Source organism: Clytia hemisphaerica, unplaced genomic scaffold (assembly GCF_902728285.1).
Source record: "Clytia hemisphaerica strain Z4C2 unplaced genomic scaffold, Clytia hemisphaerica genome assembly, whole genome shotgun sequence".
NCBI classification, from domain to species: Eukaryota; Metazoa; Cnidaria; class Hydrozoa; order Leptothecata; family Clytiidae; genus Clytia; species Clytia hemisphaerica.
The window spans coordinates 400,113-425,831 of record NW_027103722.1 but is presented as its reverse complement, the minus strand read 5'-3'; the positions used below and the strand labels follow the sequence as shown (position 1 = coordinate 425,831).

Genomic DNA, 25,719 nt, shown 5'->3' with positions numbered 1-25,719 from the left:
AATAGGATAAATGTTTAATATTTTTTCACTCCGCGCTGATAAGAAGCTAACATTTGGCCTAACTTGATCTTCTTTATGACAGGGCTCGAAATAACGGTCGGACATCGGACATTGTCCGACCCAATTGCTGAAATGTCCGACCCAAATCAATTCTAGTCGGACATCATGTCCGACCCAATTACTTTCAGAGGCGTTGTGAAATTTCCAAAAGAAATTACAATTTACATAGAATTAGTAACTTCTTTATTTACACAAAAGCATGCTTCAAGTAAAAATCATGGGCTTCTGACCATTAATTGGCATTTGTTTAGCTTCTTTGTGATCAATGTGAAATTCTATCAGAAGCTTGTATTAGACTTGAAGTATATAGATTTGGAAGTACATAATTGTTAATAGAAAAATGCGGTAAGATGAAAAAAATCGGTAAACACCAAACTGAATTACCATTTAATAGGTAACACCTTTTAAAAGAAAATTGTTTAGAAAGAAAAAAATTGAAGTGGCTCCACACACTTTCGGTTTATTCTTATGAAAGCTCACAAAAGCAAAATAAGGCACCTGCTTTTTTCCTATTCACTCAAATAAATCGCGATCGTTTGTTTTGATTTTCCTTATAAGGAAATCATGATTTTTGGAGATAGAGGCTTAAAATTAATTAATTAAATTCAATTATGTCTGAGATGATTCATTGTACTAGCTACGTACAGAAACCTTTTGCTTTTAAGTTGAAAAACGAATGTCCGACCCCACATAAAAATCAATCGGACATGTCCGACCCATTTTACTTTAAAAGCCTTAGGACATGTCCGACCCAAATCAATTTTTGATCGGACAATGTGTCCGACCACCTAAATATCGTTATTTCGAGCCCTGTTATGAGTATAATTGATTCAGAGAGTTAAAAAGACGCGGATCTCTGAAGTTGTTCAGAAAATCAACTTTTTCTTCTATTTCTCCTAACTAAGCTATCGATTTTATCTTATTTAGGATAATTCATCCTATTTAAGCGAAATACCCGCATTTCTCCTAATTTGCAATAGTACTCGACTGGTTAAGGGTTGCGAAGCGATCCAGACTCGCAACCTCAATTAACAAGTTGCTAGCAAAAATCTACAAAGATGGCTTGTTGGTTTTGGCCAGTAGTTTTGATTTGTTTTGACAAATTTGATCACCTCCGTACCTCCTCTTATAAATTGAACATGAACTTGACAGTCAGGATTAACCGCCTAAATAGGAACAAATTTTTCGATTTCACAAATATTCTTATCTAGGATATAGGTACTTATCTAGGAATATTTTTTATTCTAAGATTAGAATATTTTAGAAATTTTTATTTTACACTAAAACTAAAAAAAGTCGCATGTATGTATCAATTATCATCTATGTTTTTATTTAGGTATTTTCTAACTGTGTTCCAAATTTCAGAAAGATTCATCAATGCAGTATTGAGTTATTGCATTTTAAAGTTTCCAGGCAGATTCCACTGCTTATTAATGGTCTATTTACACATCAAATCCCGTTTTTTGGTAAAGACAGTACAGTCAAGTATCAATATTTGAGGTATTACGAAAATCGCTACTTTTTGCCGTAATCGCTTTCGTTTTTAACATAAGGTCTTAGCAACGGGTACCCTGGGCATAGTTACGGGGCATTGAGAAAAAATCCTGACATAGAATTTCAAAAAGATTCACGCTATCATATTCTACATTACAAAATACACCTGTTCTATGTTGGGTTTTTTTCTCGGTGTTTTGTAGGCTTAATTTATCGTCATGCAAAGTAAATAAAACCCCCTGGAAATCTTTAGGTTTTGATAAGCAAAATACTTACATACTATTGTTTACTTTTCAGGTATTCATCCAATCAGAATTCACGCTCAGAAACTTTCAACCAATCAAAATTCAACCGTGACGCGGGAAATGATCCAATCAGAATCCCGAAGCTAAAGACTTACAGCCAATCAGAATTTGTTAGCGAGCGGTATTCATCCAATTGGAATCGCGTAACACGAAAGCGAAAGTGAAAGTAAAGGCGGAAATATATTCTTTTTTTGACGTGATTTGCATATATTAGAACAGAAAGAAACGCCAATTTGTCAAAGATTTGTTTAAAACCACCTTATTTTTTCTTGAGTATCGCCTAAATTTATCGAAAAAATATGCTTTTCAACATTAATCTTAAAATGTCTTTTATTGTTAAGTATCCCCGGGGCGCTCAACGCCGAAAGAAAAATAAGCGTGAAAATCGAAAAATTTGTTCCTATTTAGGCGGTTAATCCTGACTGCTTGATTTTGTGCAATCTAGGACCCTGCCGACGCACCGGACTTAACAAACACCGGACATGTGAAAGTCCGGTGTAAAATGAGAATTTTTTTTACCACCGGACACTTTCTACACCGGACTTAAGGAAGTCGGAGGTCCGGTGTCGGAGAAGGATATTTTTTCCCAACGGACAATCAAAACACCAGACATGACCAGTCCGGTGGGTCCGGTGTTTCTTAATTTTTTGTTTCATAAATGTCTGGCGTCCAAAATTCCCATGTATGCAACACCGGACTGACAGCGAACTTATTGCGTCTAGTGTAGCGCAAGGATACTTTTTGCCACCGGACAAATACATCGGACAGTCCGGTGCGTCGGCAGGGTCCTTGCAATGGGCCATTCCAGAAAGAAAAAAATTACCACCTAATGGATGACATCAATTTTTGAAATAAATTTTGGCACAGAATTCCAGGCAAACTTTAAAGAGAAAGTATCGGAATTCCATGAATTTTACATAATTTTGCATTAAAGTATTGGAATTCCATGATTTTTTTAGGTTACAGTAACGGAATTCCACTGTTTTGACAGGTATTTTGTAAATTTGTTACGGAAATTCCGGACTTTCTTGAAAGCAATTTGCTACGGAAATTCCATGTCGTCCATTGGGGGGTAACGAATAAAAACTGGAATGGCCCAATCTAAGACACCAAGTTTAGTTCACTAAATGGACTAAAAGAGCACTACTTCCGCCTGCACACAAGAGAAATATGGCGTGAGAGGCAGACTTATGAAATATATAATCCCCAGCAAGGGTAGCCTGGATATTCATGCTGTAAACTATTTCACAGTCTAGTTTTTGATATTTTATGTTCTGGTGTTTACAGCCTGGTCTCCCTAGGCTAGAGTGTTTTACTTTTACATTCTCATAGCTTCACCCCCTGGCTGCAGGCATCCACTGAAGTACGGAGGTATCATAATTTTAAATGTACTAAAGCTAGTTATGCAAATAATTATTGCTGTAGTACCGTGAAGTCGGGTAACTTGCATCAGTGGAGGGAAACTACTTGCATAGCCATCAAATGACTGACCAATCGAAGCAGCAAAATTTCAAAACAAATCAACTAGGCAGCTTCGCTCACAGCTTTACTCTACCATTTTTGGGCCATTTTTGTTTTGATTTAACTTTGTATGACCAGCCAGCCAGGGTAATCCATACCCTCCTCCAGACGGTTTGTTCCCCCCACCAAATTCTTGATTTTTTTTAATCTCCCCCCCTCTTTTTTTCCCCCCTATGACTTTTCAGTTTTTTAGTTTGCCCCCTCTTTTTTGCTTTCCCACCAGAAAATTCCGAAAATATCAGCTCCCCCCATAGACCCATATAAATTTCTCAAATTTCAACCTGACACAAATGTAAAATTTTGCTGCAAAAGGAATACTAGACAAAATAGAACGAAAATGGGTTAATGTAATCAAACATGCTTAGAAAAGCAGACTTAAAACAACAATGAAATGAAAAATTAAAATCCTAAATAAAATCAAAACAACTTGGTTGCTGAGATAAAGTTGAAGTGATTCCACATCTCCCCCCACCAGCCCACCAAATTTGCCAATTATCGATGTTTTCCCCCCTCTTTTTTCCCCCCTTTATTATTCAAATTTTCATTTCCCCCCTCACCGATTCAAAATTGGAAAATTGGTTCCACCCTCCCCTAGGGAGGAAACTACCCGATCTCACGGTAATTGAATTGGCTATGCAATAGACCGTTGCATTTGCCTGAAGGAGTATATGTAATAAGCCTAGGTAAACCAAGATGACCCAGGTTTAAACTCATCTAGTTTTTTCCCAAATCGCAATTTCATTTTCAGTCATGTTCAATAATTAAAAATTCCAGCATTGCAGATTAATAACAGGAAATTATTTAGTAGGTAGACTTTGACTAACTATGCATCAATGTGCTATTGTTGTAATGTTTTACACTTGATGTATGGTGTTTATTTTTTTGGTATTACTTCTTTTCCTGAAATTTTTTCATGATGGAAGTATAAATTTCCTGAAAGCCAATAAAATTATCTATAAAATGTAATCAATTGCTCAAAGTGAGAGTAGAAATTACAAGGCTTTGAAAAATATAACGTTAACTTCAAAGAGTTCCACCTTCCCAATCACTTACTTTTTAAATATGATTTTTTGTCTTCTGACTAAGCAAAAGTTGTTCTAAAAAGGTTGTCTCATTTTTTTGAATTAGGTTCTAGATAAAAAATAAATAGCTAAAACGTATATATTTTTAAAAAATTTGACAGACTTTTGTCTTTATCCCTCAATAAAAAGACAAATAGGACCTAAATTGAAAAAATGAGGCAACCATTTTTAGATAAATTTTTTACCTGTCATTTAAAAAAAACCGCATCAAATTTGCTATAACTTGTGGGAAGGAGGAACTTTTTGAAGGTAGGAAGGAAGGCTCAAAAAAGTTATTGCAGAAAACAACTTTCAAGATTTTTCTCAAAACTGAGTTTTGTTTACTACAGAAGAGATTTATAAATATAAAAGGAAACAGATGAAAGTTCGACTTTAATAAAAGAAATTTTGGTAAGGTTCAGTAGACACAAAGAGTGAGGCTTTTATATAAATGACAATATTTCGAAAACCATAAACAAATTTATATTTCTGACTTCAGAATATGATGCAGAACCAAAATTTACATCTACTGAACGAAAAAAACTGATTTTGAGTGTAAAGACAGTCCTTAAATTTTTCAATTATTCTTTGTCATAGATTATTGTCTATCGAGAGTAGCAAAGCCTTAGCAATCAAAATTTGTGCTAACATGTACTGTAAGTAATTCCTTTTTTATTTATAGTCAAATCACATTTCTTGAAGATATTAGAACTCAAACATGTTCAGTAACCAACAATTTAAAAAACCAAATATGGATGTTACTGCAATGTTTGTTCGTTTATTATGATTTTCATGGAAAAAAGAAGAATCATAATGTTGTCATCAAGCTCTTTATTTCTTTTGCTTATATGTTGGTGGTGCTGGGAAGCCATAGGGTAAGTCAAAATATATAAAAAGATTTTTTCATTAAGGATTTATTTACTACCATGTACCAATAAATGAATTTTTGTTAGTAGGTCAGAGTTTGATTCAATCGTTAAAGGTTTTGTTTTTAAATAAAAATGATATCGTTTGCTTACTCATCAATTTTATTCACAAGCTTTTTCACATTGGATTGACACAGATGTGGAGCAAGATTGGTCAGAAAGAGAAAAAGAAAAGCATAGTATACCAATAGAAAGACACTGCCCTGATATAAAATTATGTGTCTGATATGAAACAGGAACACTTTAGTAGGGGAAAATTTGTTCATTTTTTTGAGGTCGCTCAATTCTTTTAGTCAAAGCACTTACTATACATTTTTGGAAAGCTAAGGGGTAGGGGAATCAAAATATTTTTCGGATAAGTATGACGCTCCCAGGCAAAATCATACCATAGGGTCAAAAATTGATGAAAATTTGAGCTTGAGAAAACGGAGACCTGCTGTATATTTTTGGAAAGCTCATTATATCAATGATATCAATAAATAAACTTTTGAAAACGAAACTAACCCTTTTCCTTTGAGATTGAAAGTCACGATTGAGCATTCTAATATTTTATCTCAACAAAAAAAAACATAGGTAAAAAGAAGTTGAGAATTAAAGTCACATCAAAAAACAGAACAAGTAAAATAGTTAAGGTTGAATTTATCAAACTGTAGAGCTTGAGAAAAAGAACGAATTTAAGTGTCAGAGGAAATAACATCTGAAATTCAGAACTTTTCATTATCAAACTGTCAAGTTTGATGGAAAGAAGGACCTTAACAGCGTCAGAGAAAATAACATCTCCAACTCATTCATTTTCTTGTTTTAGATCAAGTTCATTTTACAAGAATGATGAGCCAATGATATTCCCGTTGGGTTCAGACTTTGTTGATTTTCGTAATGGCTCAATGGATAGTTTGAGTGCTTGGTTGAGGTTGCATCCAATCACACTTGTTGTTTACTATGCGTCGTGGTCTGGACAATGTCTAAAAGCAGTACCTGAAATCATCAAAACTCATAATGTGATCAGAAATAACCCTGGTGTAAGTAAATAGATGATATTTATTGGATCAGATTGGATCTGGCCTGGGGCTAGGCAAATTGTTCTAGAGATAACTCAATAGTCATTTGGGAGAACGCAATGGGGTGAATTACAGAAAAATCATGCAATGTCCCGTCTGCAACAGGCACTTTTTGAGGGTAAACTTTATGCGTAAGCTTGCTATTAGACAGATATCTTTGTTAATTTGAACTGGAATGGGATAAGTTTATTTCCATCGAATTATAGAGAGATTCAATTATAGAGAGAATTTTATGAGAGTCTCCCATTGACGGGAACTGAGAATTAGTTCGAAAGATTTGTATATTAGAAGTTCGGTTTAGCAAGAGTCCATTGTAATACTGTAATTATGAATTTAAGAAGTTGTATTGGATTGAAACCATTTTTGGTCCCTTTTTTTAGTCACAATATTTAAAAAGGATTCATACGTCACTAGAAAATAGATAGTTATTTCATACACAAATAATAAATTTCATATTATTTTTAGTTGTCTGTAGTTGGTATCAATTGTTGGCACAGTGAATGTCAGAAGAACTTCAATACTCCTCATTTTCCACGAGTATTCTTATATCATACGCATCATCGACCGATTGAGTACTTTGACGAAGTTTTAACCAACAAAATGGTAGGCTTTGCTTTAGTCCAAAGTTAAAGAAATTGGATTAAAGTAAAATTAAATTGGGATTTCTCCCTTCAAAGATTGATTTCATTCTCTTACAGGTTTATTCAGTAACTAAAAATTCAATGATATGCAAAAATATGTGGTGGTAGTGTGAGTATATTCTTTTGACTTGTATTGTTTAAGGAAAGATTATTTATCGCGAATGTCTTTATCTTTTATTTTAGGTGGAATTCTTGATAAATTCAATTCGACCTTTCACACACATAGGAAGTGCAAATGCTCTCAAAAGATTCCAACAAGAAAATGATGTAAGAATATAATAATAATTTCGTAGTTTCTACCGGTCATTGCAGAGCTAACTTTTTCACTTTGTCCGATTACGATTTGAAGGCTATATAAGGCTTATAGTCTTCTCATGTTAATTTCAACCTAATGACTATATTATACTATATATACTGCTTCGAAACAAAAGAGGAACAGATTTAAATTAGAATAGGTGTTTAGCCAATCTAAAGGTCATTTCAGACTTCATAATTTTCTAAGGGAGCTACGCCACCTAGAACCCCTGTTCATCTGCTCAAATTATTTACGCAAAATTATATACCGGGCAAACAAATTTCCTTATTACTGTGATTGTTGTAAAGCATGTTGTATTTGGAGGGGCTCTTGAAATGATCAATTGTTAGTATAAAGGTTTTTCAGGTTTGATTAAATCATATGGTTTTCTAATCATGAAAGAAAACATTCAATTTTGAAGAATGTTTTCAAATATTTTCTTTCATAATGACGGGCTTGATACTTAGTAGCATAACCTCGCCTCAAAGACTTCTATTGATCAAAGTAAAACAGTATCTGGTCATTGAGTCTGTGGTGTATTGGTGGTTTTCCTCACTCACAATTAAATTCCTATTGATCAAAGATTTTTGGGAAGGAATTTTAAGTAACCATCTTGTTCTTTATTCATTTCTTGTTAGAATCACGTTTTATCTTTCATGAGTCCAACAGAAATCCCATTGTCGCGGAAATATAAAGTCATGTTAAAAGTGGCCCTACAGAGTCTTACATATGGTTTGTAATTTTTAGTTTACTTCCATTTACTATCGTATCTGCTTTATTTAGTTTTCAGGTTTCTTCTGTTATTCTGTGTTGTAAATCAATCATGTTTTCTTCAAAGACGCCCCCTTTGGAAACAGTAGTCTATCAATGATCCTCCTACACTATATAAGAACTAAGACTTCAATGGCAAATATATTAAGAACATCCGAAGGATTCAATATTTTTGGATGTTCTTATAAAAAGACGGGTATCATGTTTGAAGAAAAGCCCCCTTTACATTTTCACAAGTAGTAGAGGGAAATCCGTCCGGTTGGGATTTCTAACATGGATTTCCATCCAAATAAGAAGCCTTTAGAGCAGAATTTTCGTGAAATTGAAGTCAAATTTTAGACTTTTTTTGCAGATAAACCAAAGGTGATCGCAACACTGTTCTTTATTTCCTTTGTTCTTTTGATTTCAGCAAATACACCAAAAATCGGTATTATAACAAACAAAGACATAGCATCGACTCATGGACTCCTGAAACATGGTTCTGTGTCTCTCAATTCAAGATTTAACGAGAAAAAGGTATCAGAATGTTATGTTTAGTTTTAAAAAAAAGCCTATGTATGATATTCACGACGTAATGTTTTCTACGGAAAGACCCCGGTTTTTGCCAGTACAGTAGTGGCAAATTTTATACAGCTTTTGTCTAGTTTAAATTTGCCACTACTGGCAAACCGGGGTATTTCCGTTGAAAACATTACGTCATGAATATCATGAATTCGAGATCAAATCGTGTTTGATTGAGCTTATCCAGAAGAAATTATATTTTTGTATTGTTTATTGTGTGTGTATATATTTGTATTGTGTTGAGTTTGTGTATTTTGAGGCGTTAAACACCTTTGTATATCTTTTAATCTCACATTAAAAATCTGAAGAGTTCATTAATTCTACCCCCTAAACTTTATACATAATTTATCATGCTTCATCTCTAGTGATGGTTTGTCTTCTAAATCATTTATTAGTTTAGTCATTTTCTGTGTTTTAGGTATACCCGGCCAATTTTAATTACACGTCGCAAGATATTATCAATTGGATTAGTGCAAATTCTAGAAAGGTACCTGTCATGTCATGTTTTATTGTTTTATATGCGTGATGATACACCTTTCCCGTAATTCAAACTTTTCAGAAATGGCCCGGGTAAATGTGCGTTGTGTACTAAATTGTTTGGGAGGTAAACGAACGCGTTTTTGCCTGCTGCGAGAGGTTAGGAAAAGTGAGTTTTGTTTGGCAAAAAAATTTCCGGGTGGTATAATATCATGAATAGAAAGAACATACTAAAATTTGAGAGGATTTTGATTGACAGAGCACAAAAAGCACAAAAAATCCAACTTTCCCTAAGGAAACGCAGGCAAAAACGGGTTTATTTATCTCCAAACGTCCAAACGGTGGACAACATCAAAATAATGTGCGCGCATCTGTTTTTCGAATTACGGGAAAGGTGTATTCACCCCTTTAAACTTAATTACATGGTTATTGAATAAGTATTGCAATTTTTGCAGATAGCCCTGTCTCATGGACCAGAGGAATATGAGATGGAAAAGCAGCTTTTCTAATTACTCAAAGTTCAACGATCACTTCTATAGAATATTCTATTGTAAAAACGTTGATTAGGTCATTAAGTGAAAGTCCAGAAAAGACGGCTCGCCATACAAATCGGACGGTTTCTACATGATTTGACGATAAAAATGAAAATTTGTTTTTCCTTTTTTGCCGATTACTAGTCCAATTTTTAAGAATAAGGAGCAATATTCTTACCAATGTATAGCAAAAGAAATGCTTAACGCAATGATATTAAATTGGTTCTGGTAAAACTGTCAGAAGTCGAGTAAAATCAAGATGAAGTTATAATTTTCTCGAGCTCTAGCTTTCCATATTATGGTGCGGTCATGATGTGGTTATATCAGTAGAATGGCTAGGAAATTCTGAGCAAGAAGATATAGGTACCTTTTCGTATAGGAGAGGTGTACCCAAAATATAAGCCCCAAAAGTTTGCGCATAATCAGGCTTGAAACAAAAGAATTTTGTCACAACACACTAATTATGCAGATTTTTTATAGCGACAACAAAAGAAACCTATTTACTCGACATAAACTCCCTTAAGGGCAAGAGACCTGGTATAGGACGAGCCGTTTTTCTATTGTTTTCAAGAAGCTGTTTTTCCATCTCTTTACATTCCTCTGCATGGACCCAGTGAGAATTTTGAACAACAGCAAGTGACTTCGTTTGTTTGATACAATAGTAGAGACTTTGGAATTAAAAAATCCAACTCTAATTCCTTCTTAAGACCATGTTCGCACGTGACTGTTCCGTTTCGCTCTCAAATGGAACGAAGCCATTCTATTGGTTACATTCAAATGTTACGTCACTTCTAACCAATAGAATGGCTTCGTTTCTTTTCGGAGTGAAATGGAATCGTCACGTGCGAACATGATCTAACTCGAATACGCCTCGTAACTCAAATGAGGCTAACAATTATAATAAACAGCCTTTCTTCAGTGGCCTTGCAGACAAATCTTAGTTTTACAAAATTTGAAAAAACCCTTTCCATACATCTTATAAAAAGGGAAACTATATTGAAAAATCAATTTCCATTGAAGTGCCCCTTTAAACTAAAACTTTAAGCGTTCCCTGTGAGAGCTCGTTTACCACCGTTTTAAAGTTAATTTCTTTATTTCATTATCAGCTTGTTAATCAATTGACACCACACATTTACGAGAGGGAGTATTATACCAAGCAATTGAAACAACCAGCTTTGATACTTACTTCTCCTACACCTCTCTCGAATCTTGATAATGGAGAGAAATTGGCATACTACCCTATGGTAAGGATGAATTACAACAAACAGATCAATTTCCAAATGCGGTTCGAAAACGTCAATACTAGCTGTATCAGAAATATTGATGAAACTTCGCCGTCCTATTTAAATCCTAAAATCAATGTTACTGTAAGAACGCTAGATGTACTTTATCTATACAAGTATCTTTATATCCTCCCAGCTGGCACATAACGTTGTTTCAACGTTCTTCTAACGTTATATGGACGTTGTGAACATTAGATGAACGTCGAAACAACGTTGTGCCAACTGGGCTGTGAAGTCAGCGTCTGTAACTTTTTGACGCTTTCTGCAGTGATACAAAGTGTCACTGACCAATAAAAAAAATTCTTTGAGTGGATAAATTTTCGCGTGGCCTTTTTGTTCGCAAATCGAAGATCTAAGATTTTTGCGTACACAAAATCATTTCCTTTACTTTGCTTGGGGTTGTGGCGAAAATACTGAATTTTTCGCGAAGACTAAATTTCCGAAAAATTGCCCAAAATTGGCAAAAATTAATCCAGTCGAAATTTAATTCACTTGGTTTGTCTTCAAGTTGCTGGCCAAAATAAGTTGAGAGTCATTCAGTTATAGTTCCGACATCTTTAATTTTTCTTTCAGCTTTATGAAACTGCTACAAGGTACTACAACTGTTCGTCATGCTATCAAGAAAAACGCGAAATCATAAAACGTTCAAAGATGCTACGAGAGAGCGTACTATGTCGAGATTATATCATTCTAAAAGACTTTTTGTATTTATCAGAGCATATCTGCTTTAATAAACAATCTATGATTTGTGGGTCTCAAAATTTATATACGGTCATTGACCCTTACCTGCAAGTAACATACATTCGCTACAGCACACAAAGCGGCCACTTGTCAAGAAGAGTCTATCGTGATGATTACCAGTGGTGTCGTTATAGAGTTGTCAGCGTTTCGTTCTTAAAGAAATACGGCTTAGCTGCAGGTTTTGTAGAAAACGAAGCCCTAAAACTTAACAGATTACCAAAAATGATTACGTTAAAAGATATATTACATGACCTAAATGTTACAGAACCTATAGTTAATATTTTATCAAAAGACTCTACAGACACATTCCGATGTGGCTCTAATGCGCCTTGTTGTCACAAGGGCCAATCTAAAATGCCGCATGGTTCGATCGACGGATTAGCATGCCGCACAAATAAGACATTGAATTTTTACATTTTGGATGCATTTCGTTATGAATATTTAGTGACGAAGGTATTGGGTGTTGAGCATAAAACGAACGAGAGTTCAATATTTATTGTTGATTTACAAAGTAAAACGCATCACCTGATGGGAAGAGAAAAAGCTCCTTCTGCTTTAGGTAAGATTTACACTAACTGGACTCTGAACAATGTTCAACTCTCTAGGGAACATTTTTTCTTCTTCACTTTCGTGGTAAGAACCTTATAAAACATTTTCATAAAATTTTGTTACTAACACTTGCCTCGTTTTGAAATTATTGCCATTGTGATTAATTCCCAGCGGTTTTTATTAAAACTACTTTCTAATTCATTAAAAAAATCATTCAAGGGACATAATAACCATGGTAATTGTTTGAATACGGGGTAAGTGATGTTCGTGACGTAATTTATGAAAAAGTATATTCATGCCAGAATAACAAAATTCTTGCGGCCTTTTTGATCTTCTGTTATTCAAATGTCATCAGACCTAGTATATAGGAGACAATATAAAGCGCCTCGAAATTTTAAGATTAAGTATTTACGATTTTCATCTGCAGAACGATTGATATTGGACTACACCAATGATAACTTGAATCCTCATTACCCATCCATACCTTCACAACAACACAGGCAACCTTTACATAAAGAAATCGTTGAATTATCCAGCTCTTCATTCAATAAAGAAGTTCTTGAAAATGACCAGGTATAATAATATAATGGTATGATATGGAAAGATGATATAGATTACTTTGTATATATTACATCTTATGTTGCCCTAAAAACTTCAGCATGCATTCTCCCAAAAAAGTTTCGAAAACGATGTGCTTTGGCAACCATCTTAGCATGCTTCGAACCTTTATCTACACACTGATCTATTCCATTTAGCGTCATACTTCAACTTAACTGATATTTAGTCGAAAAATTACGGTGTTTTATACATATTCCTACCGAGGCCAGGGCCCTGATTTTATGAGTAAACTCTTTCGCGCGTGGCTCGCGGGCGTCAGAGAGTGCTTTAGTACCACACCCGACCATTTTCTTTTTCTTTGTATAGTTGTTTGTTTGAATGTTTTGTCTGTTTTGTATCATATTTGTTGTTATTGTCGGTCGATTAATTCGGGTGTGATGGTATTTCAGCTTTTGCTGAGATTATGTTGAGGGTAGTGTTTTGATCCATGAGAGATTTTCAAACTTTTCTTAGATATAATAAAGAGTTGACACAATATCTACAGATTTTGTTTCAAACTCAGAGTTTCATGGTGCTAAGGCACCAAAAATGATTAAACTGAATCATGATTAAATATGAGTGAACTCTCTTTTTCTTCTTCTACAGAACGTGTTAGTGATGTTTTACGCAAATTGGTGTGGTGTTTGCAAACCAGCAAACCTCATGTTCTTGAAACTCCTGCACCAACAGAAAGATTCAAAAGTCAAGTTTGCCAGGTAGCTAGAACATCTTCAACGTAAAGACTTGTGAATACCTTTCTTTATTTTTTCTTTTATGTTTTTCCAAGTCTTCATTTTGTACTCTGCCGCTGATTTATTTAATGTTTTCAGTAATGATTAATAGTTTGTATTTTTTATGCCGAAGCCTGGATATGTCTGTCACTAACTGTAGAGAGCCAAATGGTTATATGGTGCTTAAAAGATATTTCGATTTCTTATCTATATTCACAGTAGACTCGTCGCTTATTCGAACTTCTATTATTCGAATCTTTCTATAATTCGAACTTATTCCCAGCCCCCGTCAAGGAGAATCCTCTTAATATACTTTCTATAATTCTCATCTCTCTGTAACTCGAAGAAATAAAATTGCCCGTTCTAGTTCGAATTAGCGAGAATCAGCTGTAAATTATTTCTTATATTTCTTCTAGAAAATCCTTTGTCTTTCAGCAAGGATTTCTGACTTCAGATTTTTAAAAGTGTTTAAAAGCAATCCGAATGTAGAAGCACATAACTCAGCATCAGCGATTCTAATCTCCTCTTGTCTTGCATTTAAATTTAGGATTCTATAATTATTTTTCTTTTCCACACCACAGGATTGACAATGACTTGCATGACTTACCATGGCATCTAACGGCTTCTACATATCCATCGTTCATCTTGTTCCCTGCTCAAAGGTAAAAACACAAAATCTTGAACACCACTGGTCCCTCGAAGTGAATGTTTTTGTATCGTAGTTTTCTAATAAAATTAAATTTAAAGGTACTTTTCATTTTCAAAGAGGATTTTCGAGAGCTTTGATGAAAGTTGTACTTCACGTTTTTACAAAAACGCGAAAAATGTAAACTTTCCTCTCTGACAGGTAAAGCATATTGTTCACTTTGTCACACTGGTTAGTCACAGGTTGACTTAATGAGGACATATTTTACCTTTTATTTTCCAGGAAAGAAGATTCGATAGCATTTCCTACGGACAAAGAAATGACGATGGAAAATTTTGCACAATTTTTATCTACATCATTATCCTAGAAAAATATATTTCAATTTCATTCAAAAATCCTTTTGTATCTTCATTTGTGTTGAATTAGGCAATTGGGCAATATTTTGCCATGCCCCCCCCCCAATATTTTGCAAAGCATCTTTTTTTTTTACTTTGAAAAATCTTATATATACCGTTTAGAGGGGTGAAATAATGGCAAAAAGTCGAAAATTTTCTTCCTCGCCCAACCATGGTGGGCGACATATTTTTTTGGCCCCCTCAATTCGATGCGCACGCTGGGGGCCATGGACCAATGACAATTCAGAACCGTATACCAGATATATTTCGGAAAAGTTCTTTCAAACGAGTAAAAGTTACAGAAAGTCAGATCTGGTTATGACTCGATTTTTTTTTTTGTAATCTGATGGCTTTCAGGACAGCCAGGGCCTACAGACTACTTCCTAATGAACTATAAAATACTTTTCGTCGATTAAATGAAAATGGCCCAGAATCTGCTATATATTCTTACCAAGATTGACCTTGAATCAAATTAATTGAAAATGGTATGATGTACCTGTTTTCTTTATCGGTTTTTCTCTGGTAGTAATAGGGCACATGGGGAACCACTGTTCTAAACCTCAGCCACATACGGTACTATTTATTTCAAGGCCAAGGTTAGAGTCTTATTTCAGATTTACCTTTGCTCTGTCGATCAATATATTTTCCGAATCAATCAAATGGTCAATCAAATTTATCAAAAAGAACGGATTCAGTAGATTGCTTTTCATCGCCTAGATTCCGGGCAACCTATGAACTGATAAAAAAATTTCGAATGGAACTTTTGGAAAGATAGCAGTAGATTACGGACCTATAAACATGATAAAATAATAGAATTTAATTCCTTGTGCAATTCAAAATTGAATCAAATTTTGGCTTTACAAAAGTATCCAAAACAAAACGATTCAAAGAAGTACCTTCATCTCCGTATCGTAGCTTAACCGGATGAATAAAATGTAAATCATCCTGGTAATGACTCCAAAGATACCGGGTGTCCCGGATAACGGAAGAGTTCACTCGCCCGGGTAGGTAAATCCCGTCCAGGAATTCTCTTTCGGAGCTGGTCGAAATCATTCGGAGTATAGTCGGTACAGCAATCTCTAAGAATACATTATTTTCATGAAATATCTTTGAAAGTTTGGAAAAAGTTTTCCATTTGTGTTTAGGTACGTAAAATATATCAGCACGTCCGCGATAACAATCTAATCTTTGATCGGTTGTATTTTCAGGGTCGTGTAAAGTTGATATTAAATTTGAATATTTCGTCATTGCTAATTGTCGAGCTAAAAGACATTTCTTTAAACCCCATCGACTGTTCCACCAATACCAGTGGTCAAACGCGCTCAAATTCGCAACAGCGATTGGCCATTTCGGTCCTTCCCAAATTTTATTTTGATCAAGTTTTAAAAGTGACCACGGGTGTATTAATAAGTCATCGTTGATTAAAAGATAGCCAGTGAAATTTGTATATTTTTCCATTGCGTCTGCCAAAGCAATATAACTGAAATATCCTTTGTGTGACTCGATTTTGTGAACGTTGAATTTTCGAGATTTTTTTGTACCGTAGAATACCATATTAGGAAATGCTCGCTCGTAAAGTGACCTGATCATTGGGATATTGTCGTAAAACGGATGATTAAAATTAACAAGTAGCAGAATATTTTTATAGTAGCCGCTCAAACAAAGTTTATTTGGGTATAATGGACTTCGATGGATGATTTTTAGCAAAGGGTGCTGCTGATTTGTCCATATAAAGCTTGGTAAATAATATTCTGAAGAGAGAAAAATCATAGAATGATATTGAAATGTTATACTTTGCATGCTGTATGTATGGCAAAAAAAGCTTATAATTAGAAAATGAGCTAGAATGCTAAGCTCCCAGGGTTGACCTAATAATTGGAGTTGCTTGTGAAAAAATAGCGCAGATTAATAGGGAACTTTTGTAAAATTAGGTGGAATGTGAACAAAATGTGTAAAAATTAGTTTTCATCGAAATTCGATAACTTTACAGGAAGAAAATACAGTTAGATGAAATTTGAAGATGAAAATATAGATGAAATACAAACCTTTTATTACTATTGTCAAGCAGATAATAAGTATGACAAGAAAACTATTTTGTAGCATTGAAATCTTTTTCATAATTATAATGCCATAGTTTCATTTTTTTATTCAATGTTTCAAAATTTTACCGCGTAAAAAAATCTGCATTATTTTGCACACATTCAGCATAAAACTAGTTTTGTTTTGCTCGATGTTTTGCTGTTATTGTTCCAATATTCGAACAAAAAAATTCGAGTTTGTTTTGAATCTGCAAATAATTTACACCCTTTTACTTTACACTGAATTTTGATAGAGAAGACAAAAAATGACCAAATACACGTTTTTTTATAAAAACAAACTATATAAGAACACAAGGCTTTGATGGCCAAAATGCTAAGAACAAGTTAAGAACATTTTAAGGCTAAAAAACACCCAATTTTTTAGGAAAATGGGTAAAAATCTTCACAAAATAAAATCAGAACATTTTTTCGCTTAGAACTCAAAAAGTTAAGAACATCCGAAGGCTTCAAAAATTTTGGATGTTTTTATAGAAAACGTGTATGGAGGAATGGGATAATTCAATTCAAACTAGCTCTTCCCATAGAATTAAGATTCCCATGTGCAGTTCTTATTGTTCTTATTTCACCATTTTTTGCGCATTTTTGTCTGTAAAGCCTTAAAATGTTCTTAACTTGTTCTTAAGGTGGTAGTCTACCGCCAGATTTCAAAAGTCAAAAAATCACATTTTTTGCAATAACTCAAGAACTTCTTTACATTTCGTAATGAAATTTTCAGGAAATGTATATCAACTATTAACATTTCTAAAAATAAAAAAAAATTCTAAAAATAACCAAAGACGGGGGTAAAATCAGCCAGGGGGTAAAATACTTTATTTTGCTTGTGTCAGGTTTTCTGAATAGTCGGCTTGACCTATGAAGTTAGTTTTTTTTTTTAAATGACTAATATTTAGAAAAGGTCTGGAATGAGTGAAAAAAAAAATTGAAATTTTTTTCCAGGGGGTAAAGAACTGAAAAAAACGCTTTTTTGAGATTAAAAATCAGGAAACCAATTTTAAAAACTTTTAAATCCCATTCAATACACAATCATGTAAGGAAACTTCCCTGAAAATTTCAAGTCTGTAGCTACTCTCAATCCTAAGATATTTCTGACAAGGTGAATGCAAACCCCCGGAAACGCGTTTTTGAGAAAATCAAAGAAAAGGCAAAAGTCTGCAAAAATGGGTATTATTTTAAGTTGGAAAGCTCTTTTCAAAAAATTTCTTCACTGAATACTCATCCAACCAGTCAGGTTTCAAAAGTTAAAGTAAAACATTTCACAAAAATTGATAAAATATCCAAAAATCAACAAAAACATGTTGCGCTAAAGTCATGTATACATAGCAAAGTTTGCGGTAATCTTGCGATAACATCAAATTTGGGTGAAAACAGCCACATAAGTGTGTCAAAATGTTCATTGAAAGTCCAGCATAACTCTCTGTAGGCATGAAAACTTTTTGTGTGCATATTTTTATTCACATAGACTAGATGACAATGAGCAATGAGCTGGCTTCTTGACCGAAGGAAGGCTGTTATGAGTGGCGGGTGTCAGATGAGAATTAGCCTGGATATCCAAGCTCAAAATTTAAGAAAAAACAAAATTTACCTCAACATACAAAGTTCTTAAATTATAGAGCTTGGTCTCCCTAGAGAATGAAAGTGAAAACCCATGTTTCCTAGCCAACCCAGGGCAGCAAAACAGAAATTAATAAAAAGCAGTCTTACAAGATCTAAAACTATTAAAAACATCCAAAGATTACACCAAAGTCCATAAAAAAGTTTGCATGCATTATCATGACCAACCATGTTTTCTTGGAAAATGAACTTGCCTCTGTTTTCTTCTTTTTCATGTTTTCGTGTAACAGAAAGCCCTATCTTCACTAGCAGCTGGAGGACTATCCTATTTTTGTTTCAGAATGCTCCACGCCGTTTAGATTGGTCCTTACGGCTTTAGCAAAGTGAGCGCAAGCAAGCGGACTGCATTCTCATACGAGAATGCAAAACGCTCTAGGGAGACCAGGCTGTAAATCAGAACATAAAATATCTAAAACTAGACTGTGAAATAATTTACAGCCTGGATATCCAGGCTAGATGAGAATGTGCGTCTCCAGAAGTTAGGTCCAGTTCATTATAATGCACATTTCCATCTCTGTTACATCATGTTGTGCTTGGAAATATCTCAGTTACATTTAAATCCACTACAAAACATTATGTGAGCCACCAAAAAGCACACACCGCCTCTCACCGCCTATATGCTCCTCAAAACAAAATGGCGGCAACTTAAATGTTTTTCGTAGAAATCCAGCAACATAACCAATGTACAGCAACTTTATGGCTTCTGTAGAGTCTATTCTTCATTTAAACAAATCATTTCCATCAAAGAAATTAAGTTTTGATCTAAAACCTGCCAAGAAATCTGCAGAATCATGCTAGCAGCTTTCAGCTTGTTTTGATGTGTTACACTACTTAAGCTACCATCTTTAATTTTAAGGATGACGTAATGCCATGGAAAATAATATTTTGACGCCCGAAAAGGGCGTAAAAAGAGCTTTCTTTTGGCGTATCACATTGCTATGTTTCGGCCGAGATTGGAAAAATAAGTCCTTAGCAACGGGATTTTTTCCGTTGCTAGGGCGATTTTTCAAGCACCCAGCAGGACAAAAATGCTCACTGCGACCTGAAAAATAAAGATATCTCTCTGAAATTTCCAGGAGATGTTCAGAAAGACCTAAGGATCTCAAAACACCCAAAAACCAAAATTCGACAATTTTTTCGATGATTTTCCATTTCTCGGTAGACTACCACCTTAACATTTTGACCATCAAAGCCTAATGTTCTTGTATAGTTTGTTCTTATAAAAAAACGTGTAAATCCATGGGTAATATAAGGAACATGAACCCGTTAGTGAATGCCAGCAGCCTTGGAAAAAAGCCCAATGCAGTGGAAAAAATCGGACTAAATATTTTCCTTTAATAATATTGATAATTCTTTTTCATTTTCACCACAATGAAAATTAAACAAAGAAAAATCTAACAATATATAATGATTGGAAGTGAGAGAGAGAGGGCAGACGAGAGAAAAATATAATTTAATGGACGATTTTTGGTTGGAGTAACATATAAAAAGCAACTTATTTGTGACAAACGATAGTCGTTCTAAAATAAACCAACATAATGTAAACAGACCCATATTTCAGGGCTTGGTTTACACTACACTGGATACAATCTGTACATTTTAACTGAACGACTTTTTTTGATTAAAAAAAATGATAGAGATTTGTGACGAACACTTACATTTAAATAAAAAATATAGCCATAAACATAAACAAATAAAAACCTGACCGAAACTTAATGAGTTCCGTGCCAAGTGTAAACAATCCATTATCCTTTACTTAAAAAGTAATAATGATCTATATAGTGTGAACATACCCATATTTCAGGGTTTGTCCTTTCAAGTCCGTAAGTATTGTTCATTTAGGAAATTGCCACCGTAAAAAATCCGTAACGAAAACAGGTAGCCCGTGTTTCAGGGTTTACTGCACTTCATGGTTTTAAGGTGAACAATTCCTGAGAAATAAAAACAAAAAAATCAACACGATCACAAAATAAAAGAAAATAACCATCCAATTCCATTTCATCAATTCGTCCAAATGATATATCAATAAAAAAGGGGAGAAAACAATTGTCCGTTGCTTTTGCTAGTTCGAACAATCCAAAATTCCAATAATCCATCCATTATTTTTCAAAGATCCACAAAAAATATAATAAAAAAACTTAACTCGTTGACACAACACTGTGTTCATCAATTTCTTTAAAAAGGTGTAAGTAGAATGACATCGGGGGGTAGTAATGAGTATATTATACAAAAAAAGAACACTCCTCCGAACAAGCAATGACGAATTCTTAAGAACCCTGTTCTCGTGTGAAATTATTCAACAACTCGCTTGGTAAACAATGATCAACATTTTGCCCGAATCCCGTACTCGGTGGCACTATTGGCTCAACAGGTTTCGATTGTTGAAGCCAGCCAGTCGGGTTGTAACCCGGGAACGCGTTTGCTGTCGGTTGTTGGGGTCCAGGTCCTGGTCCCCATAATTGGCTTGATTGTACCATGGGAGGTTGAGCGGTGGCTGGGAGTCCCCAGTGATTAAATGCTCCGTTCATACCTATGCTTGTTGGAGCCGGTCCTGGCGCTACTTGGCCACCGAACGAAGGTGGCGCGAAACTTTGTTGGACAAACGGCGCCACAGGTGGAGCTTGTGTGGGGTGAGCGGGCGTTCCCCAAAGACCACCCATAGATGAGAAACTAGGTTGGGCGGCGGGTGGTGGTGGTTGTACGGGTTGAATATTTTGCGATTCAATGACACTCATACATTCTTGTTCGTTACTTTGAAGGGCGGTAATTTGTGGATTAGTCATCGCCATGGCGGCTTGTTTTGCAATCGACACTGTTTCGTATTGGGCACATGCCATACCAGGCACAGCTTTGAATTGTAAGAGAGTACCAAAATGTTGACAGGCTGAACGGATCGCGTTGGCGTCCATCTGAAAAATAAAAATCAACATAAAAATGTTTGAAGGTTTGAACTTTTATCATTTTTAAACAAAGGAGTACCACTTAAAGGAAAAGGGAGCTTTCCAGTCAACCTCGACTGCAATTGCATGTTACTTTATACTACTAAACTCTAGCCAGGTGACCTTCAGAGGAGCCCAGTGAAACTCATTAAAACTTGATGAGACGGACAGCAATGGGAGTATTTTCCATATTCCAAGTCGTTCAAGAAACGGAATACGTGAATGATGATATCATTGATGTTTTTCATGTTTTAAGAAGTTGCGTAATTTTCCGCCATTATGGAAGCAAACGTTCGATATGCGTAACAAACCCGGGGGGTTTGACCGACGGGTATGTGCGGCGGTTAAGGGTATGTTTTTCAAAATATCAGAAATGCACTGTAAGGGTGGACTTTTGGGAAAAATTGCAAATTTTTGCTCGAAAATGTTGATTTTTTTTGCTCTAAAAGAGTTTAAAATTTGAAAAAATGCACTGTAAGGGTATGAATTTCACCGATTTTTTTCTGCACTGTAAGGGTGCGATTCTAAAAGCCAATTTTTTCGCCGCACATACCGTCAGTTGGTAAACTCAATGCCCCCCCCCCGGGGTAACAAAACATGAACCTCTATAGAGATTATGAGAAGTATAGGAATGACTGTAATTATTAATCAGCAATTTGCTATTAGACCACACGATAGAGGGAAGATATGAAAATTTACCATGGGAGGAAAGCCTTTCAACAAAACCCAACTGTAGTCACCACTCGCCATTTTTTGTTCACCAATTGCGCCAGGGACAGCTGCTAGACGGGCTTCTAACTCTAATTTCTCTTGTTGTTGCTGTTGTTGGAATAGCTTGGTAGCAAAACTACTTTGAGGGATCTCGGATGGGTTGAGCCCCTTTGCTAGGTCATCATCACAATCGTCAAGGTCGTCAGCATCCGCCATGGATCCGCCGCGCGGTCGCCACGGAACGCCTGGTTTGAATTCGGCGGGTGTTGGTGAAAGGCGCGGGGCAGCGATGACACCCCATTTAGCGGAAACTGGATCGACTTTTTGTGGCGGGAGAGATTTGTCTTTTTCGTCTGAAGAGGGCGGTGTGGTTGGCTCGCTATTCCCTGCTGAACTTGGCTGCGTCCATTGGAGAAGCTTCGATTTCTGTGGTCCGTCTGATAGACTATTGGCTGGAACAGGAGGCTGTGGTAACAGGCTGGATAGGGACATTGAAGAGGTTGCAAGGAGAGGCGTAGAAATACTGGAAGAACCACCGATGGATGAAGTGTTGGCTTCCGATGATGATTTGTTCATTTGCTGCAGGTATTGTTGTATGTAACTATTGGTAACCGTTTGTGATGATGCTGGCGCCGACGTGGCGGAGAAATTGGATGAAGTGGGCGGTGTATCGCTCAAACCTAGCTTCTGGAAATGCATCTGTGCTAGCAAGATTGGATTAACAGGTGGTTGAAGATCACTGTTGCTCATTTTGTTTGGTAACTCATTGCTGGTGGATTGTTGTTGTTGTTGCGTGGCAACCGAAGATGGTGGAGGCTGGATGGGGTTCGGCTGGCTTGGTCTTGATGAACCGATTGGAAGTTTGGCACTAGCCTCGCTTGATTGTTTGTTTTCTTGTCCGATTAAGCCGGGATGTTTTCTAGGCTTTTGTATAACACCAACAGAGTCTGAATTAGGGCCGTTAAGGTTATCCAAGGGTCGACCCACGATTTTGTCTTGCAATGAGTCAGTTGTGGAAGATTGATTTTCTGACATAATGCGATAGCTTGCAGGCGGCGTTGGTAACAGGCCGTCTCCGTTGTATTTGAGTCCTGGCGCAGTAGCCTGCCCGGGTGCTTTTACGGAATTGTCTTGAGGGGAGGTGGTAGAAGTGGCTGCAGGTGCTGCGCTTTCCACTTTTGGTTGCGATGACGTAGAATTAGTAGGTGAAGTAGCCTTTTGGCTCTCCGCGTTCTGCATTTGTTGTAGTTTACGGCGCTGCTTGCGATTCAGTTTTTGCGGCACTAACGTCACGTTTGTCGGACTTGTGATGTCGGGTTTCGTTTGAGAAGACAGCGTCGGATCGTTGGAAGAAGAATTGTTATTTGGCTTTGATTTGTTAGATGAACTTTTATTGTTGGAGTTGCTTGAAGAGGCGCTTTGGGCGGATAATGGTAGCTCGGGCGGTTTGTCCGCCTTCATAAGTAAATCACCTGAAAAAAAGAGAGCAGATTTATTAGATTTCAAATTTATGGAAGAGTATCAGCATGCCAGAAGACAAAAAATACGTTGTTCACAGGTATACATACATATAAACAACTCTCGTCGAGGAAGAGTAAAAAGTTTTCTTCTTCAAGGCATGCAAACTCTTTTACAACTCTTATATGAGAAAAACTCATGCAAACTCTTTTAAATGTGGTATAGTTACCATTTTCACAGGAGTGATTCTTCAATCTTAGATCATCATCAGTGTGAATTTTTTTTTTTAAATAATGATTTAATCAAAGGATATCAAACAAAGTTTGTCATTGGTTGGTTGACAAAAGGCTGTTTTTTGTCGTTTTTTACTACTTTTTAGAGTCAACCAGCAATAATTTTTGTTTGATATCTCTTGATTGAATGAATATTAAAAAAAAAAAATTCATAGTGATGATGATCTAAGATTGAAGAATCACTCCTGTGGAAATGGGAATCATACCACATTTCTTGTGGTATGATACCACATTATCTTGTGGTACATTTCTTCTACAAGAGGTTGATTTTTTTCTTCTTCATTTTCATTTTTATTTATTTTTCAATTTTTTGGCTACATAATATTCCACTCACAAATATCTTTTCAATGAGCAAAAAAATGTAACTTGATTCGAATTCTATCAAAAGTTATAGCCCTTTTTGTATCAGCTGCAAATTATTTTGAGACAGACTTGACTTTTCATTTTTTCTCCTTCAGGGAAATGTATCGAAATGCACGGAATGGAATTTCTTCAGAACATATTGTTGGAAAAATAATCATTTGTTTTATTCTTACTTTTCATGATTTCTTTCTTTCTCTCAAGAGCAATAAATGTAAAACGGGAAAAAGAGGCAGTTAACGAAGAATTATTGGAGCTTCAATTTGGTCTCGCCTTATAGTGAAAAAAGTTTTCAACTTACTGACTGCGCTTTCTATGATTCCATTGTTGTCTTTCAGGGCTTTTTCTGCTTCTTCTCTCTGTGAGGAACAAGGTGGGAAACGAATCATGAAATTGAAATTCGAAATTTGGTGTTAGGCCATGAGAAAAGAAAAAAGGATTTAGATCATTTATAATTTTATATTATTTGTATTTGAAATAATCTAAATCCAAAACTGGTGGCAAACGCCCGGTGTTTTTCGTGTGTTTCCGTATAAAAGATTACGTCATGAATATCAAGGATCTGAAATAATCGTGCGACCATCAGCTATTCTCCAATAACATTTAAAAAAAACTAACTGACAACAAAAAGGAACAACACTCCACTTTGTATCTCCGTTCGTGAAATGATATTATGTCTAGGGAAAAATGTTCATCCATCAGGTTATCAAGAGTAAAAGCAAAAGTACATCACAAATTGAAAAAGTTAAGCCCTTACCTGGAAACCCATGTCTAGGAGTTGTTTGAGCGCACGATTCGTCCATGCGTTACTACCATCTTGTTTAGAGGGAGTATTGGGTGCTGAGCTAGTTGTTACTCTGCCGTCTTTCTGTAAAAAAAGCAAACCTTGGGTTAAGTTGTTTTGTTTTTGATTAAGATGATATCGTTTGCTTACTTATCAATTTCAATTTACAAGCCTTTTACATTGGATTGACACGGATGTGGAGCAAGATTTGTCAGAAAGAGGAAAAGAGAAACATTTGTTCGTTTATTCAGCACTTTGTAACAACAGCGAGACACCGTCCTGATATAAGATATGTGTCTGATATGGAACGTTGTTAACCGGTTAATTTTTTGAAGAGGTTACACAGCTTTCTGCGCAATGCAATTGGTTCTTTTCGCATGACGACGGACCTACATCGGCCAGAGTTGCCCGTCGTTAGGAAAATTCATTGTGACGTCACTTTTTCAAAGGAAAATGAACAATGCGCTGACATCATGGCCCGGTTGTTCTAAAGTGGATTAGCGGCCGATTAGCTTAATTTTCGATTAAATCTCGATTAGCGCCGATTAACGCAGAACCGTCAGTTGTTCGAAAAAAATTAGGCTTAAATCTGGATTAAATCCCGATTAAATTGGCCAAATTTTAATCCTGCTCTGACCCAGGATTAACGAGGATTAAGAAGCTTTTTTCTACAAAAAAGGTGAAGTCGCTGCATTGAAGAGATAAATTCGAACGAAAAAAGCTTTTCGAATGTTTTGGAAAAAATCCATCAAAGCTAAAGGAAACGGTTAACAAATACAATAATGACCGGTTTTTTCGGGCTGTACTGAAAATATTGCC

At 35.6% G+C, this 25,719-nt stretch overlaps 3 protein-coding genes across 5 annotated transcripts in view; 1 reads left to right on the top strand and 2 right to left on the bottom strand.

Annotated features, from left to right (window-relative positions):
• Nucleotides 1–5,121: 5,121 nt before the first annotated feature.
• On the top strand, nt 5,122–14,645 carry LOC136804583 (thioredoxin domain-containing protein 11-like). The gene is made up of 13 exons (XM_067061182.1): nt 5,122–5,316; nt 6,173–6,386; nt 6,891–7,028; nt 7,250–7,333; nt 8,000–8,093; nt 8,542–8,648; nt 9,112–9,180; nt 10,810–10,947; nt 11,560–12,286; nt 12,704–12,849; nt 13,480–13,589; nt 14,186–14,266; nt 14,533–14,645. Exons 1-13 carry the CDS (start codon nt 5,225–5,227, stop codon nt 14,615–14,617), a joined length of 2,085 nt encoding a protein of 694 aa, XP_066917283.1. The 5' UTR covers nt 5,122–5,224; the 3' UTR covers nt 14,618–14,645.
• A 659-nt stretch (nt 14,646–15,304) lies between these two features.
• LOC136804627 (uncharacterized) lies at nt 15,305–16,784 on the bottom strand. The gene is made up of 2 exons (XM_067061231.1): nt 16,691–16,784; nt 15,305–16,396 (listed from the first exon to the last, which is right to left on the bottom strand). Exons 1-2 carry the CDS (start codon nt 16,761–16,763, stop codon nt 15,462–15,464), a joined length of 1,008 nt encoding a protein of 335 aa, XP_066917332.1. The 5' UTR covers nt 16,764–16,784; the 3' UTR covers nt 15,305–15,461.
• A 3,018-nt stretch (nt 16,785–19,802) lies between these two features.
• The window catches only part of LOC136804581 (capping protein inhibiting regulator of actin dynamics-like), a 45,824-nt gene continuing 39,907 nt past the window's right edge, over nt 19,803–25,719 (bottom strand). For all 3 annotated transcript variants that reach the window (XM_067061179.1, XM_067061180.1, XM_067061181.1), the window contains 4 exons: nt 24,874–24,984; nt 24,418–24,475; nt 21,994–23,477; nt 19,803–21,264 (listed from right to left, as the gene is read on the bottom strand). In XM_067061179.1, the coding sequence (XP_066917280.1) occupies nt 20,623–21,264; nt 21,994–23,477; nt 24,418–24,475; nt 24,874–24,984 (2,295 nt within the window). In that variant the 3' untranslated portion in view covers nt 19,803–20,622. The remainder of the gene's footprint in view (nt 21,265–21,993; nt 23,478–24,417; nt 24,476–24,873; nt 24,985–25,719) is intronic.

Coding starts and splice junctions, on each gene's coding strand:
- LOC136804583 (XM_067061182.1), top strand. CDS start 5,225: ATGATTTTCATGGAAAAAAGAAGAATCATAATGTTGTCATCAAGCTCT. Junction 8,649..9,111: donor CAAGATTTAACGAGAAAAAG/GTATCAGAATGT, acceptor TCTGTGTTTTAG/GTATACCCGGCCAATTTTAA. Junction 13,590..14,185: donor TCAAAAGTCAAGTTTGCCAG/GTAGCTAGAACA, acceptor TCCACACCACAG/GATTGACAATGACTTGCATG.
- LOC136804627 (XM_067061231.1), bottom strand. CDS start 16,763: ATGAAAAAGATTTCAATGCTACAAAATAGTTTTCTTGTCATACTTATT. Junction 16,397..16,690: donor CTTGACAATAGTAATAAAAG/GTTTGTATTTCA, acceptor TTCTCTCTTCAG/AATATTATTTACCAAGCTTT.